A 19,522-nucleotide genomic window follows, 5' to 3' on the forward strand; every position below is an offset into this window, starting at 1 on the left:
GGCCTCTTCTGGAGTGCTGTGTACAGTTGTGGTCACCCTGTTATAGAAAGCATATTATTAAAGTGGAGAGGGTTCAGAAAAGATTCATCAGGATGTTGCTGGAACTGAAGGGTTTGAGTTATAACAAGAAGCTGGATAGTCTGGGATTTTTTTTCACTGGAGCAGAGGAGGTTGAGGCATGACCTTAGAGGTTTGTAAGATCATGAGGAAAAAGTGAGGAACAGCTTATGCCCAAAACGTCGATTCCCCTCCTCTTCGGATGCTGCCTGACCTGCTGTGCTTTTTCAGCACCACATTCTCGACTCATAAAACCATGAGGGGCATAGATATGGTGAATAGAAAAGGTCTTTTCCTTAAGGTGGAGAGTTCAAAACTGGGGCATATTTTTAAGGTGAAAGGAGAAAGATTTTAAAAAAGACACGAGAGGCAACATTTTTCCACAGAGTGGTTTGTATATGGAACGAACTGGCAGAGAAAGTGGTGGATACAGATACAGTTACAATGTTTAAAAGACATTTGGATAAATTCGTGAATAGGAAAGGTTTGGAGGGATATAGGCTAAACCCAGGGAAGTGGGACTGGTTTAGTTTTTGGAACATGGTTGGTATGGACTGCTTGGACCGAAGAGTTTACTTCCTTGCTGTGTGACTCTATGCCTCGGTGTTAAATGTTTTGCCCCTTAATCTGAGACTGTGTTCCAATTTTAAACTTGAGAGGCACATTTATCATAGAAACCCTACAGTGTGGGAACAGGCCCTTCAGCCCAACAAGTCCACACCGACCCTCCAAAGAGTAACCCACCCAGAACCATTCCCCTATCTCATTACTCTCCAATTACCCTGACTAATGCACCTAATCTTTACACCCTTGAATGCTATGGGCAATTTAGTATGGCCAATTCACCTAACCTGCACATCTTAGGACTGTGGGAGGAAACTGGAGCACCCAGAGGAAACCCACGCAGACAGTGGGAGAATGTGCAAACCCACACAGACAGTCACCCGAGGGTAGAATCGAACCTGGGTCCCTGTTGCAGTGAGGCAGCAGTGCTAACCACTGAGCCACCATGCGACTCCATGGGGTTAGAAATATAGAAACATTGAAAATAGGGGAAAGAATAGGCCATTCAGCCCTTCAAGCCTGTTCGACATTCAATGTGATCACGGCTGATCATCCAACTCAGTCCCCTGTTCCTGCTTTCTCTCCATACCCTTTGACCCCTTAAGCCATGAGGACTATACCTTAACTCTTTCTGGAAAACATTCATTGTTTTGGCCTCAACCACTTTCTGTGGCAGAGAATTCCCCACTCTCTGGGATTTCTCATAATCTCAATCCTAAATGGTCTACCCTATACCCTCTAACTGTGATCCCTGGTTTGATGCTCTCCAGTTATTGAGAAAATCCTTCCTGTGTTAATGTTGCCCAGTCCTGTTAGAATTTTATAGGTTTCTATGAGATTCCCCTCATTCTTCTAAATGTCAATGAATATAATTCTAAGTCCTCATACGTCAGTCCTGCTATTCCCAGGAATCAGTCTGGTAAACCTTTGTTTTGCTCCCTCCATAGTCAGACCATCCTTCCTCTGATAAGGAGATTGAAACTGTACACTGTATTCTAGATCCAGTGAGACATCCCTGCTCCGCTACTCGAATCCATTCGCTGTGAAGGCCAACATAGCATTTACCTTCTTGCTCCTTAATGTCGGTGCCAGGGCTTTACAGATTGAGTGATCAACCAATGGAATGAACTTGTTTGTAGGATTGTAGAAGGGAAAATTTGGAATTCTGCAAGGAACACAGTTGAATATTGTGACTTGGAGACAGTGGGGGACTGCAGATGCTGGAAGTCCGAGTCAATAGATGTGGAGCTGGAAAAGCACAGCAGGGTCAGAGAGCATCCGAGGAACAGGAAAGTCAACGTTTCGGGTTGAAACCTTTCATTAATCCTGATAAAAGGTTTCAGCCTGAAATGTTGACCTTCTTGCTCCTCAGATGCTGTCTGACCTACTGTGCTTTTCCATCACCCCATCTGTTGACAGTTGAATATTGTGTTTGAGCATCATTGGACTTTTTCCAGACGAGCATCCTGGGTTCCCATTTATCACGCAAGTGACTTTAATGACATTTTGAGTTTCAGTTTACCTTGGCTTTTTGGCAGAAGATGTTTCCACCAACCAGCGAGACTAGAACACGGGGGCACAGCTTCAGAGAGAAGGGATGACCCTTTAGACTGAGATGAGGAGGAACCTCTTCAGCAGGAGGGAGGTGAATCTGTGGAGCTCATTGTCACAGAGGTCTGTGGAGGCCAAGTCACTGAGTGTCTTCAAGAAATTGATAGGTTCCTGAATAGTCAGGGGTTCATGGTTTGTGGGAGGACAGCAGGAGAATGGGTTTGAGAAACATGTCAACCATGATTGAATGGCAGAACAGATTGGATGGGCTGAATGGCCTAATTCTGTTCTGATGTTCCATGGTCTTAAACACACTGTACCTAAGGATGGACAGATTGGCCTCAGACAAGGCGTAGCCTACATTCACGGGAAATATGCCGGGGTTCACAATATTGAATTACAAAGAGAGGCTGCATAAACATAATTTGTTTCCCCTTGACTTAAAGAAATTGGAAAATGTTGAAAGGATTCAATGAGGGAGATACTGAGAGAGTATCTTCTCTGGTGGAGAAGGTGACACTTCAGCACTTAACCCATCTCTCGGAGCTGGGCTCTTTAGGAGTGGAAATACGTGGTACATTTTCGTACAAAGTGGTGGGAAATTTGGAACTCACGCTCCTCAAGGCTTATATGTTGAAGAAATAGAAAATTCAGAGGCTGAGATGAAACAGTTCTTGTTGATGTATTGAGTGGTAAGGTGGGGAAATGGAGTCGAGACAGCGATCAGTCACAATCTTACAAGGAAATAGTGGTTTATAAACAACGGCTGTCAGCTTGGAGGTTTGAAGGTTAAAAATAACTAATTGACCAGGACTAATCTGAGGGAACCTAGTTAAAAGGAACTCATGAGTAACGTGTTCATCTGCTTGCTTGGGTGGGCATAAAGGATCCCTTTCTGAACAAGAGGAGCAAGGGGGGTTTCTGTCCAGTATTTATCTTCCAAACAACCTCACCAGGAAACAGCCGAATCTGGTCATTATCACATTGTTGTTTGTGGGAGCTTGCTGCCCTATCTCTTGTGTTGTAATAGTAAAGTGCTTCATCAACTGCTCAGCACTTTGAGATGCCCCGTGGTCATCTATGTCTCTTTTCTGTCATACGGTCTGTTAATAGTTGTTCACCCGCCTCTCGTGCTCTCTCTCTCTCTCTCTCTCTCTCTCTCTCTCTCTCTCTCTCTCTCTCTCTCTCTCTCTCTCTCTCTCTCTCTCTCTCTCTCTCTCTCTCTCTCTCTCTCTCACACGCCTTATTGGTCTCACTCTTTTGCTCTCACTCTATCCCTCTAACTCTCTCTCTCGCGCTCTCTTGCTCTTGTGCTCTCTCGGGCTCTCTCACGTGCTCTCGCGCTCTCTCGGGATCTCTCAAGCATTCTAGGGCTCTCTCATGGTCATGCACTCTCTCTATCTCTCTCCCACTCTCTCGCTGTCACTCTCTCTCTCACATGTTCTCTGTACTCAATGCTAATTCTCTCTGATTTACGCCCAGTCCTTGTGTTCCTCAGGGCCTCGGAAGCTGAACTGAAGGAAGACAGGGGGCGCCTGGAGGTTGAGTTGCAGCAGAAGGCTGAAGAGCTGACTGCTGTGACTCTGGAGCAGCATCAGATCGCTCAATACTGGAAGGCAAAATGGCAAGACGCCTCGACAGCTCTGAACGCCAAGGAGAAAGAGCTCCGATTGGTCATTGGGAAGAATTCGCAAAAGAATGAGAAGGTCTGGAGCTCTTATTTTCAAGGTTGGCCTGGGTGAGAGGGAACAATAACGAAAACCCGTTGTACTGCTAACTGTTGTACCCCATGTGAAGGCCATGAGATTATGAATCTTGCGGAGGGTAACTCACCTCGTGACCCCACCCCCCTCCCCCAAAAGCCTGTCCACCATCTACAAGGCAAAGGACCGGAGTGTGATGGAATACTCCTCACTTGCCTGGATGGGGGCAGCTCCAAATACACACAGGAAGCTTGACACCATCCAGGACAAAGCAGCTCCCACTTGATTGACACCACATCCACAAACATCCACTCCCTCCACCACCGACGCTCAGGAGCAGCGCTGCATCCCATCTGCAAGACACACTGCAGGAATTCACCACAGATCCTCAGACAACACCTTCCAAACCCACGGCCACTTCCACCCGGAAGGACAAGGGCAGCAGACACATGGGATCACCACCCCTTTCAAGTTCCCCTCCGAGCCACTCACCATCCTGACTTGGAAATATTTTGTGGTTTCTTCAGTGTCACTGGGTCACAGTCCTGAAACTCCTCCCTAAGGGCATTATGGGTCAACTCACAGCAGGTGGACTGCAGCGGTTCAAGAAAGCAGCTCACCCCCACCTTCTCAAGGGCAACTAGGGATGGGCAATAAATGCTGGGCCCAGCCAGCGACACCCAGCCTACAAATGAGTTAAAAAAAAAGCATTGGGAGTCAAATCAAGGGTTATCAGATCAGCCATGACCTCGTTGAATGGTGGAGTAGACTCGATGGGCTGAATGGCCTACCTTCTGCTCCTATGTCATATGATTTTATTTCCATTTTACAAGTTCCCAGGCTGGGAGCTCTGACTCACCTACTCTCGATGTACTGGCATTGAGGGTTACCAGGCCAGTGTCAGTTCACTCGCTTTGCCCCGAACGTTTTCGGTTTTGAAGTAATCAGAAGCAGCCATGCGGTGCTGTGTTAGACTGATCGCTGTCTTTCTGCTGGCTCCTTCCCTCTCCCCACCTCCCCACCCCACAGGCCGATTCACCGGGAGATTGTGAGAGCTTTGCAGCTGATCTGGAGGAGTTGTTTGAGCTGAGGGCCACTTTAACCAGGTATAAATTGTGTGTGTGTTTGTCTGTGTCTGTCTGTAAGTGTCTGTGTGTGTGTGTGTTTGTGTCTGTGTGATTCTGTGTGTGTGCACGCGTTTGTGTGTGCACATGTATATCTGTGTCTGTGTTTGTGTGTGTGTGTTTGTGTCTGTGTATGTGTGTACGTATTTCTATGCATGTGTTTGTGTGGGTGTGTGTTTGTGTATGTGTGCGCATGTCTGTATGTTCATGTATCTGCACATGCATGTTTGTGTCACTCATGGACATTTCACCATGCCCATAAGACTTTGTGAGTCATACTGCATCACATTGATTTATCAGACGAGGTTAATCTGTAATCACCTATTTTTAAACCATTATTAAAATGTCAAATGCACAGTAATTGTAATAATTTAAGGTCCTGTCTAAGATACAGCGTGCTGTATCCAGGCGTAAATGTGCTTAAGCTCCCCACTAGCCTTCTCCCACCCTATCTCCTCTAACCCACGACTTCCCAAAGTGGGAGGGTCAGACCACGAGCTCAACTTTTGAGGTTGCAAACTCTGAAGCTGAACTTGCAATATCCACCTTCCCTATCCCCCAAGCAACACTCCTGCTGCTATCAAGATATTATGACGATGCTGTGATGTTCAAAAGTTATTTTGTCTTGATTTTTTTCTTTGAAGTGTGGTCGTAGGGCCAAACGCCAACCAGTCTACCTGAACTGCTGGAGTAAACAGCTTGGGAGGCATTGGGGTTTATTTAAGCAGCTGGAATGGGCGTGGCCAACTCTCACCAATCAAGAGTTCTTTTTTTTTGGTTTAGCTTTAAGCAGAAGCTATTAAGGTCTCAACAGAGTTGGAAGTTTCAGTGATTGTGCCCTGGCTGCTGCTCTCTCTGAATTTTCTGTTCCTCCTGGATGGGAGTACTGCATGTCAGAATCTGTGTCTGAATTTTCCTTTTTGCTAAGGGGTGTATTAATGGGATGTTACTGTATTGGAACAGTTAATTAATAATAGGTACTATATCTATTGTTCTGTTAAGTTGTCCAGTTGAGTTAAGTTATTGTCATTTGTATTGTAATGCTAGTGTTTAAATAAATTGTGTTTTGCTTAACATTGAGTAGTTTGACCAGTTGTATTGCATCTGGAACACAGCACTTTACATTTTCCTTTAAAAATAAGAAAGCGTTAGTGTCTAGGCTACCTTCTTAAAATATTTTGAGGGGATCTGGTCTGGTCTATGACAATATGTTCTTCCTCACCCTGCTGTTGCCCGTTGTAGGGTCACAACTGTTTTTAAGCCTCAATTTGGGTTATGATGGGATAAAATTCAGGAATTTCTGCTCAACTTGTAGAAAATGTCTGATCTATCCTTCCCCCCCTCATGCGTCTGTCTCGTTTCCCTGTAAAACCATCTATGCTATTCACCGTGACCCTGTGAAATTGTAACAAGTCCCACATACTCACTCATTAATGATCTGGAAAGTCTAAAGATGACCATGAAACTATTTTTGGGAGGAGCATCCATCTGGTTCACTAATGTCCTTTAGGGAAGGAAATCTTCCATCCTTACCTGGTCTGGCCTACATGTGACTCCAGACCCACAGCAATGTGGTTGACTTTTAACTGCCCTCTGGTAATTAGGGATGGGCAATAAATGGTGGCCTAGTCAGCGATAACTGTGAATGAATACAAAAAATAATAATATTCAGACAGATGGCCAAAAGCTAAACAGGATTTCAGCAGCGTCATTCAGAAAGTAAAGTGATTTATGGAGTTTAGGGCCCAGGTAGCTGTGGCTGTTAACTTTGGGAAGAGGAGGTATGAGAGGCAGCGATCTACTTTACTCATACTGAGCGCAAATGAGGAGAGCCTCACTAGTGGGTGCACTTTGGGACCCAATGTGACAGTCAGTGGGGTCTTTGCTGCTGTTATTAGTCGGTTCATGGATATAAGTCTGGCAGTGACTGATCTTCTCCCTCTCCTGGTTTTAGGATGACAGCAGAAAAGGTGCAGCTTAAAAAGCAGCAAGAGGAGAGTGAGCGGATCATTCATCTCCTCCAGCTCCAGCGAGATATCGCCAGCGACTCTGTAAGTGTCTCGCATCCAAACCATCACCGGTTCTGAGAATGTTCTGTTTTACCTGATCACTGGTTCATCAGTTGTCTCTCTCCATTCAGGCACTGCAAGGTTCTCTGAAGGTTTCCAGTAACCTGGAGAGCCTCCACTCTGAACTCCAGAAGAGCCAGTAAGTTCCTTAAGTCCACCCTGGGCAATTATCTCTCTCTCTTCCCCTCTCCCTCTCCTGCTCCCTCTCCAGCTCACTCTCTCTCTATCCCTCCCTCCACCTCTCTCCCTCCCTCCGTCTCTCTCTCTCTCTCTCTCTCTCTCTCTCTCTCTCTGTCTTTCTCCTTCCATCTCTCTCTCTCTCTCTCTCTCTTCCTCCATCTCTCTCTCTCTCTCTCCCTCCATCCCTCTTTCTTCCTGTCTCCCTCCATCCCTCTTTCTTCCTGTCTCCCTCCATCGCTCTGTCTCCATCTCTCTCACCATCTCCCTCTCTCTCTCCCTCCCTCGCTCTCTCCCTCTCTCTTTCTTCCTCTCTCCCTCCATCGTTCTCTCTCCCTCTCTCCCTCCATCTCTCTTTCTTCCTCTGTCCCTCCATCTCTGCTTCTCTGTTGAATTGAGGTTGGGGTGAGCCAGCAGTGGAAGAGGGTGGTAACCAAGACATTACGGTTCCTCTCATTTTTACGCAGTGACAGGATATGTGAACTTGAAAAAGAAAAGACTGAGATGGAAACGGAATTGAAGAAATTCAAGGTACTGCCGCCGGTGACTTGTGTTATTCCAAATTAAAACTTGGAACAAATCTCATAACCAATGTGACCCTGTGAGTACTCAGCATTATAAGGATGAGGCTATCTCAGCCTGTGTGGACATATGTGGGTGTATGCACGTGTGACTATGTATGTGTGTGTCTGACCATACACATGAATGTGAGGCCACATAAGTTCACAACTATTTTCTTAATTGTGGCTTAATGTAGAGTAATAGAGCTGTACAGCATGGAAACAGACCGTTGGTCCAACTTATCTATGCTGATCAGATATCCTAAACTAACCTAGTTGCATTTGCCAGCATTTGGCCCATATCCCTCTAAACCTTCCTATTCATATACCCATTCAGATGCCTTTTAAATGTTGTAATTGTACCAGCCTCCACCACTTCCCCGGCAGCTCGTTCCATACACGCACCACCCTCTGTGTGAAAAGTTGCCCCTTTTATATCTTTCCCTTCTCACCCTAAACCTATGCCCTCTAGTTTCAGACTCACCCACCCCAGGGAAAAGACTTTGTCTATTCACCCTGGCCATGCCCCTCATGATTTTATAAACCTCTATAAGGTCATCCCTCAGCAGGAAAGCAGCCCCAGCCTGTTCAGCCTCTCCCTGTAGCTCAAACCGTCCAACCCTGGCAACATCCTTGTAAATCTTTTCTGAACCTTCTCAAGTTTCACAACATTCTTCCTATCGCAGGGAGACCAGAATCGTTTGAAATGCGGCATTCTTGCATTTATCCTGATGAAAGCAAGTCGAGAAACCTTAGCAACGTGTCTCTCCTTCCAATCATATTTCAATTGATTAGTTGCTAATTTGAAATATGAGATTGATAGAACTTTGTGAATAAAATATATTGCGGAGTAAAGGGGTGAATGAGCTGTGGGGAGTTGGATGACAGATTGGGCTAAATGGTGAAACATAGTCTAGGTGTCACCTTTTCTGGTTCAGCCCAGATGGATGTAAATAATATGAAATTTCTCGATGTTTTCAGTCAGAGAGTCCCCCTCTAGCCCGGGTGGAACTTGATGCTTGCAAGCAGGAGTTAGAGCTTGAGAAAAGCCGGAGGCAAAAACTGCAGCATCAAGTTTACGAGTTAAAACGGACCGCTGAGCTCCTGGAGCAGAACCAGCCGAGCCAAGTACGTACCCGCTCTGCCGCTGAGAACTCTTGGGAGTCTGTACCCCGGGAAATGCTGAGACAGCAACTCTAACTTTAATTTTCGTTAATTATGTTCTTGTAAGAAGTTAAACCAAAAGACAGAAAGACTGGCAATTACATAATGCTTTTTCATGCCTACTATATATCCTGGAATGTTTTTTCAGCCAAAGAAGAGTTGTAACATGGGAAACCCCTACAGCCAATTTACAAGTTCCCACAGGCAGCCATGTGATAATTAGTAAGAGAAAATGCGGGAAAGTAGAGTCAAGGATTGTCAGATCTCATTGAACGGTAGAGAAGCCTGGACGGACCAAATCTGCTCCTAAACCTTGTAGTTTCAGTTGTTTGGGATGTTGGCTGGGGGATAAATATTGTCCATTTACCGTTGAAAATGCAGAAAAGCAGGATTAGTGATTCTGAAGGTGCTATACAAAAGATTTAATGCTCGAGTCTTGACAGTGATGCCTGAATCCACAGCCTCCAAACTCTGAGGTGGGGGCACAGGCGTCATGACTAATACAATACACCACACCCTGGGACAACACAGATACCAGACCAAGGATGTTAAAATCTTGTTTTGTAGTACAGTTTAAAGTGCTCTTCAGATAATGTGTAAGGTGCAGTAATATTATTGCATGGTGTTAACTGTTACATAGAACGTAGAACATTACAGCGCAGTACTGGCCCTTCTGCCCTCAATATTGCACCGACCGGTGAAACCAATTTGAAGTCCATCTAACCTACACTATTCCATTTTCGTCCATATGTTTATCCAATGACCATCTAAATGCTCTGAAATTTGACGAGTCTACAACTGTTGTGGCAGGGCATTCCACATCCACATTCCATATCCACATCCTTCCTACCTCTGACATCTGTCCTGTATCTATCACCCCTCAATTTAAAGCTATGTCTCCTCACCATCACCATCCAAGGAAAAAGGCTCTCACTATCTACCCTATCCAACCCTCTGATTATTTTATGTGTCTCAATTAAGTCACCTCTCAACTTTCCTCTCTCTAATGAAAACCTCAAGTCCCCCAGCCTTTCCTCATAAAACCTTCCCTCCATACCAGGCAACATCCTGGTAAATTTCCTCTGAACCCTTTCCAAAGCTTCCACATCCTTCCTATAATGCAGTGACCAGAACTGTACGCAATACTCCAAGTGCGACCGCACCAGAGTTTTGTACAGCTGCAACATGACCTCTTGGCTCCGATACTCAATCCCTCTACTAATAAAGCTAACACACCATATGCCTTCTTAACAGCCCTATCAGCGTGGATGGCAACTTTCAGGGGTCTATGTACATGGACACTGAGATCTCTCTGCTCATCCACACTACCAAGAAACTTACCAGTCATCTTTATTCCTGTTACTCCTTCTAAAGTGTTCTCCTTAACAACATTGCCTTTTTCCTGTGTGAATACTGATGAAAAATATTCACTTAGACCTTCACACTACTATCCTTGATTGGCTTTAATCTTACTCTAGTCATTCTTTTGTTCCTGATATACCTTTAGATTGTCGCTCAGTTGGTAGGACTCTCACTTTGAGCTTGCAATATTATGAACCAATATTTGATCCTTAAATCAACATCATTGCAGTAGATTATGTTTTTTATTCATTTGTGGGATGTGGGTGTCACTGGCTAGGCCAGCATTTATTGCCCATCCCTAGCTGCCCCTTGAGAAGGTGGGGGTGAGCTGCTATCTTGAATGGCGGCAGTCCATATGCCAAAGGTAAACCCATAATGTCATGAGGGAGAGATTTTCAGGATTTTGACCCAGTGACATTTTCAGCTCAGGGTGGTGTGTGGTTTGGAGGGGAATTTGCAGGAGGTGGTGTTCCATGTATCTGCTGCCCTTGCAAATTCCCCTCCAAACCACACACCACCCTGAGCTGAAAATGTCACTGGGTCAAAATCCTGAAAATCTCTCCCTCATGGAAGTAGTTGTGGTTTTGAAGGTCTAAGGATTTTTGACAAATTTGTACATTGCATCTTGCAGATAGCACACACTGTTGCTACTGAGCACTGGCAGTGGAGTCACTGAATATTTGAGGATGTGGTTCCAATCAAGCGGGCTACTTTGTCCTGGATGGTGTCAAGCTTCTTGCGTGTTGTTGCACTTTTCCAGACAAGTGGGGAGTATTCCATCATACCCCTGACTTCTGCCTTCGAGATACTGGACAGGCTTTGGGGGAGTCAGGAGGTGAATTACTAACTGCAGGATTCCCAGCCTCTGTCCTGCTCTTGTAGCCACTGTTTTTATATAATGAATCCAGTTCAGTTTCTGGCCACTGGTATGGTCAGTTTTCTGATCATAATTGCGATGGTGTTTGTGGAATCTTACTGTGCACAAATTGGCTGCGGTGTTTCTTACCAGTCAACAGTGACCTCACTTTGGAAACTACCCCACTGGTTGCAAACTGCTTTGGGATGCGCTGAGGCTGATAAAGGCACTATATAAATGCAAGCCGTGTTAACTGCAAAACTGATGACTTGTTAGCATTTGGAATAATCTCTTTGACAAACGAATGGGTGCAGTCCTCTCTAACTGCCCTTTGAATTTCCTCCCAGGCTACAGGAATGCAAATGTTTTATCGGAGCCAAATTGCCCTGACTGAAGGAAATTCTGCTGACCTGGATTCAGACTGCAATTGGTATGTTCAGCTCGAAAAAACCCATCAGTTCTCATTCATCTGTTCCAATATTGTGTGTTAACAGCTCTAAATCCCCTCCAATATTATTCTGTAAAAGCTATATTACATGGACGCTGGAAATCAGCAATGAAATCAGTGAGTGCTGGACTTGTAATGTTAACTGTCTCTCTCTCTCCAGACCAACTGAGTTTCTCCAGCAATTTCTGTTTTTATTTCCACACGGGAGGCAATGCAATAGTGTCTTGTTCCTGACTGACTACTCCTAGGGACCTTAGGAATGTTCAGGGTTTGAATCCTGTCATCAAAGAAGGATGAATTCAGTTAAAAATCTGGAATGAAAACTAATGATGACCATGTAACCATTTGCTAACTATTGTAAAAACCCACTGGATTCACTAATGCCCTTGAGGGAAAGAAATCTGTGGTCCTTACCTAGTCTGACCTCCATGTGACCCCAGATTTAAAGCAGTGGGATTGACTCTGAAGTACATACAGCATGGAAACAAACTCTTCAGCCCAACTCATGCATGCTGACCAGATATCCTAAATTAATCTAGTCCCATTTACCACAGTTGACCCATATCCCTCTAAACCCTTCCTATTCATACACCCATCCTGATGCCTTTTAAAGTGCTGTAATTGTACCAGCCTCCACCACTTCATCTGGCAGCTCATTCCATACACATACCACCCTCTGTGTGGAAAAAAAAATGCCCATTAGGTCCATTTTATATCTTTCCCTTCTCACCTTAGAAGTACGCCCTCTAGTTTTGGATTACCCCACCTCAGGGATAAGACCTGGTCTATTTACCCTATCCATGCCCCTCATGATTTTATAAACCTCTATACGGTCAGCCCTCATCCTCTGATGCTCCAGGGAAAACAGCCCCAGCCCATTCAGCCTCTCCCTGTAGCTCAAACCGTCCAACCCTGGCAACATCCTTGTAAATCGTTTCTGCACCCTTTCAGGTTTAACAGCATCTTTCCTATCGCAGGGAGACCAGAATCGTTTGAAATGCGGCATTCTTGCATTTATCCTGATGAAAACAAGTCGAAAAACCTTAGCAACGTGTCTCTCCTTCCAATCATATTTCAATTGATCAGTTGCTATTTTGACATATGAGATTGATAGAACTTTATGAATAAAATATATTGAGGAATGCCTGGGTGGCGAATGAGCTGTGGGGAGTTGGATGACAGACTAGGTTAAATGGTGAAACATGGTCTAAGGGCTGGATGGGCGACACCTTTTCTGGTTCAACCCTGATGGATGGATCCCAGTGGGAACGTCCCCAGCCTATCCAGCCTCTCCCAATAGCTCAAAGTCTCTAGCTCTAGCAATATCCTTGTAAATCTTTTCTGAACCCTTTCAAGTTTCACAAAATCCTTCCTATAGCAGGGAAACCCAAATAGGTCAAGCGAGCTGCTCAGTTCAAAAGCAATTAGAGGTAGACAATAGACAATAGGTGCAGGAGTAGGCCATTCTGCCCTTCGAGCCAACACCACCATTCATTATGATTATGGCTGATCATCCTCAATCAGTATCCTGTTCCTGCCTTATCCCCATAACCCTTGATTTCACTATCTTTAAGAGCTCTATCCAACTCTTTCTTGAAAGTATCCAGACACTTGGCCTCCACAGCCTTCTGGGGCAGAGCATTCCATACACCCACCACTCTCTGGGTGAAGAAGTTTCTCCTCAACTCTGTTCTAAGTGGCCTACCCCTCATTTTTAAACTGTGTCCTCTGGTTCGGGATCCATTAGCGGAAACATGCTTCCTGCCTCCAGCGTGTCCAATCCTTTAGTAATCTTATACGTCTCAATCAGATCCCCTCTCATCCTTCTAAACTCAAGGGTATACAAGCCCAGTCGCTCCAATCTTTCAACATATGATAGTCCCGCCATTTCGGGAATTGACCTCATGAATCTACGCTGCACTCCCTCAATAGCCAGAATGTCCTTCCTCAAATTTGGAGACCAAAATTGCACACAATACTCCAGGTACCATCTCACCAGGGCCCAGTACAGCTGCAGAAGGACCTCTTTGCTCCTATACTCAATTCCTCTTGTTATGAAGGCCAGCATGCCATTAGCTTTCTTCACTGTCTGCTGTACCTGCATGCTTGTTTTCATTGACTGATGTACAAGAACACCTAGATCTCATTGTATTTCCCCTTTACCTAACCTGACTCCAATTAGATAGTAATCTGCCTTCCTGTTCTTGACATAACTAGCAATAACTGCCCATCTTTCCAATGAACACCCTGTGAATGAATAGTTACTCTATTTTGTTTTGAATGTTAGAATGTATCTGGTGAGTTTTTGATATCCAACTGTTGAACTGGTAGATTTATTATGTCCTTATCAACAATATCTTCACCAACATTCACCGCTCGGTGAGTCTGTGACCATACTGGATTGTCAAGTGTTTTTCTAGAAGGAAAACTAAAAATGTTGGGAATACGCAGCTAATGTCTTTGGAGAGAGAGAGAGAGACCGGGTTAAGGTTTCATGTCAGTCATCCTTTATCATTTTCCAACCCTTGTGTTTTGAAACGATTGTGAGTGGCCTTCCGCTGTCTGTCACCTGAACACCAGGGCTTTAGTGGAGCAGCAGGAACCATCACTTTGACAGCCTTTCGCATGTTACCTGTGGCCAATATTTGAAGAATTGGACTTCAAGGCATTAAAGGGTAACCATCACAAACCAAATGTGGTCTCTCTTTAAATAAAAACCAAGTACCGTGGGCGCTAAAAATGGGAAATGAAGAGAGAATGCTAGAGAATCTCAGCAGGTCTAGCAGCATCTGTGGAGAATGATCATTTCCAGTCCGATATGTCGTCTTCATCAGAATTGTGTTTATTGCAGTCCCTCTTTCTTCCTTTTCATTTTTATTTTATCTCCCTCTTTTTATTTGGGATATCGCGAGCAGTTATCTAAGGAAGGATATGCTGACTTTGGAGGGGGTCCAGAGAAGGTTTACAGGAGTGATCCTGGGGATGAAGGGCTTGTCATATGAGGAGTGGGTGAGGACGCTGTACACAGTGGAGTTTAGAAGGATGAGGGGGGGATCAGAGGTCTGGATAGGATCGATGTGAAGATGCTTCCATCAGCCGAAGAGACTAAGACTCAAGGACATGGCCTCAGAGTGAAGGGAGGGCCCTTTAGACTGAGATGAGGAGGAATTTCTTCAGCCTGAGGGTGGTGACTCTGTCAGACTCATTGCCCCAGAGGGCTGTGGAGGCCGAGTCACTGAGTGCATTAAAGTTAGAGATAGATAGGTTCTTGATTGAAAACCAAAAGAACCGCGGATGCTGTTAATAAAAACAAAAATAGAAAATGCTGGAAAAGCTCAGCAGGTCTGGCAGCATCAACTGAGAGAAATCAGAGTTAGCGTTTTGGGTCGAGTGTCCCTTCCTCGGAATGGAAACATTAACAGTGATTTCTCTCCACAGATGCTGCCAGACCTGCTGAGCTTTTCCAGCATTTTCAATTTAGATTCTTGATTAGAAAGGGGATTGAACAGTTATGGGGAAAAGGTGGGAGAATGGGGTTGAGAAGCATATCAGCCATGATCAATGGCAGAGCAGACTCGATGGGCCAAATGGCCTAGCTCTACTCCTATGTCTTGTGGTCTTACCTGTCCACCCTATGCCTCGTTTGTCCTACTACTCCTGTCTCTCCCTCTCTCTCTTTTCCACCACGAATCTCATCTCCCTCTCTCTTGTTTGCCCTTCCCTCTGTTTCTTTTTTTCTTTACATTTGCCAGTGATTTAGTGTCTCCCTCTTTCTCTGTTACGCTGTTTCTGCATCCAGTTATCTCATACATATTCACACCGACACTGCTTGTTCTCTTGTCCTGCCAGCGATAAGCATTGCAATGACGATGATGACAGGATGCTATTTGAAGATCAGCTGTCCTCAGGGTCAGATGGTAAGTGTCTGAATTTTACCTCTAAGGTTAATTAAGGGGGGGGGGATTTGAAGGACTGCTATAAATATATTAGCCCTTTTAAAATATCCACATTGCCTCTAGTTTTCTCTGGAAGTCCTTTCACCGATGATGGGGTGATCACTTTTTAAACATTTCTCATCAGAACACTCTTGAGAAATAAGTAATCATAACAGGCTGAAAGATTACACTTGCATTTATATAGCACAGTTCACTCCCTTGGGGCACCCCAAGGTACTTTACAGCCAGTGAGTTGTATTTGATATGTAGTCACTGTTGTAGCACAGGAGCCATAGCCGCCATTTTGTGCACAGCAAGCTCCCGCAAACAGCAATGTGATAAATACTCAGGTAATGGGTTGGATTTAACAGGGTGCCCTGTTTCCTGGTCCCTACCTTGGCCAAAAGGACTGCATTGAGTCCTCTTACTAAAATGCTTGCTGACCCATTGTCATTTTACGCTCAGAGAGGCGGTCATTGGCTCAGGGGCAAGACCTTTTTGCTTTTGTCTCTTTCTGTGGAGGTCCTGCTGTTGAGTCATCCCAACAGTGGCAGGTTTGAGTAGTGGCCACTGCTGGGAGTACAGGCAATCGCGGAAGAGACATTTAAAAGGTATCTGGATGGGTACATGAATTGGAAGGGTGAAGAGGGATATGGGCCAAGTGCTGGCAAATGGGACTCATTAATTCAGGATATCTGGTCGGCATGGACCAGTCAGACCGAAGGGCCTGTTTCCGTGTTGTACACCTTTATGACTCTAAGTCAGGGGTAATGAAGGAAAATCCATCTGGAAGATTGTTACAGCAACAATGATGATCCATGACCTGTAAATAAAGGCTAAATTCTGCAGATCTGAAACAAGCACCAAGAATGCTGGGGAAGTTCAGCAGGTCTTGCAGCATCTGCAGAGAGAGAAACCGAGTTAACCTTTTGAGTCCAGAATGACTGTTCTTTGGAACTGAAGAGACTGTTCTTTGATCTCTCCTCCAATCCTGAAGGAGTTTTATCAGACTCAAAACGCTAACTCTCACTCCACGGATTTGGCCAGGCCTTGCTGAGTTTCTCCAGCATTCTGGGTGTTTCTTATTGCCATGTTGCTGTTTGTGGGAGCTGGTCCTTTGCAAATTGGCAGCTGCATCACATCAGTGTCCATACTTCAAAGAAATGGAGCTCACTGAATGTAAAACACTTCAGATCATCTTGATGGCATGAAAAATACTTTATAGAAAGAAGTCATTATTCCTTTCAGTGAATTGACATTGTTTCAATGAATGAATTACTGGATAAGATAAGGTTACTTCGCAACTTCCGGTCCCTCATCTTCGTGTTTGTTTGGTCATGATTCAGTGTTTCCTTTTTGCACTTTATCAACTCTATTCCTGAGCCTCGGAACTTGCTGCTGTTAAACTGCTGCTATTGTATGACATTGCCACAGGGTGGCAGCATCGGCTCAGCTATCTCTTGAGTTAGTTCCCATATCGAGGTGAAAGTGAGAGCTGCAGATGCTGGAGATTATAGTGGAGTGTGTGTGTATATAAAACGTTCCCTGCGTCCACTTCAGCTTTCTTGTTAGAATTCCGATCTGTTTCTGTTCTGGTATCTGAAGATATCTTTAAATTGTGTGCAACAATCTGTTTTACTTTCCTCCAAGTTCAACCCCACTCCTGGTACATGACCCCAATCTCTCTCTCCTCTCTCTGTCTCACTTCTTCCCTCTTTCACCATCTCTTGCTGAAGAGAATGCCAAATAGGACTTGGTGGTGGGAACCTGAATTGATTTGCCCCTTTTCCTTGCCAATGGGATTCTGGGCGGGGGGTGTTCACACACCAACCTTTTTTTCTCCAGCTGAGAACTGCATGGTCCCAGGCCAGTGGATTCGTGCTAAGGTGCACCTGATGTGTGTGTAGGTGTTTCTGCAAGAATATGTGTGTGTGAGGGTGTCTGTGTGTGTCTGTCTGTGTGTGATGGTGTGTCTATGTGTGCATTTGTGTCTGTCTGTGAGGGTGTCTGTGTGTGTTTATGTAGGTGTGACTGTGTGTGGATGTGTGTATGTCTGTGTGCATTTGTGCATGTCTGTGTGTGAGATTGTGTTTGTGTATATCTGTGTGCATTTGTGTCTGTCTGTGTGTGAGTGTGTGTCTGTGTGTATCTATGTGTGTGTCTGTGTCTGTCTGTGAGGGTGTGTATTTGTGTCTGAGGGGGTGTGTGTGTGTGTATGCGTGTGTCTGTGTCTGTCTCTGTCTGTGTGTGAGGGTGTGTCTGTGTCTATCTGTGTGTGAGGGTGTGTGTATGCGTGTGTTTGTGTCTGTGGGTATGTCTGTCTGTGGGTGTGTGTCTCTGTGTCTGTCTGTGTGTGTGTGGGTGTGTTACTCCCACAGTGATGAACACTGACCTTGGTTTCAGAACCAAGCTCAGTTGAAGGGTCACGTCACTGTGAGTTGTGACAAAGCTCTGCTTAAACACCTACGCTCACTGTCTGGGTCAGAATAGCAAGTTATGAAAATCAACTTGTAATTCCTTTTATGCAACCTCTCCAATCTATTGACATTTAACTGTCTTTTCATGCATGTTATTAATGAAAGCAATTTCTGTAAACTCCCATAAATGTTGCTTTGTTTCAAAGAATGGGAGGTGAACCTGTGGAAATGCATAAGACTCTGGAGCTCTGGATGGGCCAGATGCTGAGAGGATGTTCGCTCTTGATGAAATAAGATACACATAGGCACAAGCTTTTTCCTTAACAGGGCTATTGCTCTGTGGATTTACCCTTCCCAGAAAGCAGTGGACCCGGGTTATTGTCCAACACAGTCTTTCTGAGTGGGGGTGGGGACAGGGCGGTGGGATGGGAAGGGACAAAGGTTAAGGGAGACAGGCAGGGAATTGTGGGTAAGTGCACCTCGGAACAGCAACTGTCTAACTGATTGGCAGACAGTCTCAAGGGGCTGAATGACCTATTCCCACTCCTATTTATAATAATCACACTGCTAAACTGGGGCTCTTACCCTGGTATCAACATTTCAGAGATATTAAAAGGAGCTGAGAGGTAGATGGAGAGAAACTATGTCTGGTAGCTGAGGAATCTAGCATGACTGGGTCAATTATTAGAGTCAGATTTTTCAGTGAAAATAAAACTTACTCCTTCACATGAAGGAAGTGTGTTACACAAAGCAAAGATGGATATGTAGAGTAAGATGTCAGATTAGCCACAATCTTGTTCAGTGTCAGAGCATTCTTGAAGGGCTGAATGGCCTCCTCCATTTCTAATGTATGTTACCTGCTGAATGCTACGTGTTTACAATCTGATCTCCCACATTTTATCATGTTTCGCAGAGAATGGGGAGCTGGTCAATCATCATTCCAAACAAAAGATCACAAACAGGTAAGTCAAAAGACCCTGATCAAACCTGGTGAGAGGATATTGATATTTCAGAGCTCACTCAGAGAGAGTTACAGTGAGACAGGGAATCCCAGAACAGTACACTCCATCACCTCTCACTGCAACACTCTGATATACTCTCCATCCCTCACAGCAACAGTCTGATATTCCCCACACCCCTCACTGTTACACTCTGATATACCCCACACCCTCACTGCAACACTCTGCTATACCCCACACCACTCACTGCAACACTCAGATATACCCCACACCCCTCACTGTAACACTCTGATATACCCCACACCCCTTACTGCAACACTCTGATATACCCCACACCCTCACTGCAACACTCTGATATACCCTACACACCTCACTGCAACATTCTGATATACCCCACACCCCTCACTGCAACACTCTGATATACCCTGCATCCCTCACTGCAACACTCAGATATACCCCACACCCTTCACTGTAACACTCTGATATACCGCACACCCTCACTGCAACACTCTGATATACCCCGCATACTTCACTGCAACACTCAGATATACCCCACATCCCTCACTGTAACACCCA

General features: G+C 45.0%; 1 protein-coding gene across 6 annotated transcripts in view; it reads left to right on the forward strand.

The window, feature by feature from the left end:
- Positions 1 to 19,522, forward strand: part of LOC122542484 (uncharacterized) — a 128,064-nt gene that overhangs the window by 45,549 nt on the left and 62,993 nt on the right. For all 6 annotated transcript variants that reach the window (XM_043680250.2, XM_043680251.2, XM_087981958.1 and 3 more), the window contains 9 exons: positions 3,671 to 3,878; positions 4,905 to 4,981; positions 6,954 to 7,050; positions 7,140 to 7,207; positions 7,713 to 7,776; positions 8,787 to 8,933; positions 11,535 to 11,617; positions 15,485 to 15,552; positions 18,901 to 18,949. In XM_043680250.2, the coding sequence (XP_043536185.2) occupies positions 3,671 to 3,878; positions 4,905 to 4,981; positions 6,954 to 7,050; positions 7,140 to 7,207; positions 7,713 to 7,776; positions 8,787 to 8,933; positions 11,535 to 11,617; positions 15,485 to 15,552; positions 18,901 to 18,949 (861 nt within the window). The remainder of the gene's footprint in view (positions 1 to 3,670; positions 3,879 to 4,904; positions 4,982 to 6,953; positions 7,051 to 7,139; positions 7,208 to 7,712; positions 7,777 to 8,786; positions 8,934 to 11,534; positions 11,618 to 15,484; positions 15,553 to 18,900; positions 18,950 to 19,522) is intronic.

The sequence above is a fragment of the Chiloscyllium plagiosum genome, unplaced genomic scaffold (assembly GCF_037043375.1).
Source record: "Chiloscyllium plagiosum isolate Xiang-an unplaced genomic scaffold, Cpla_swu_hap1 HiC_scaffold_42, whole genome shotgun sequence".
Taxonomy (NCBI): Eukaryota; Metazoa; Chordata; class Chondrichthyes; order Orectolobiformes; family Hemiscylliidae; genus Chiloscyllium; species Chiloscyllium plagiosum.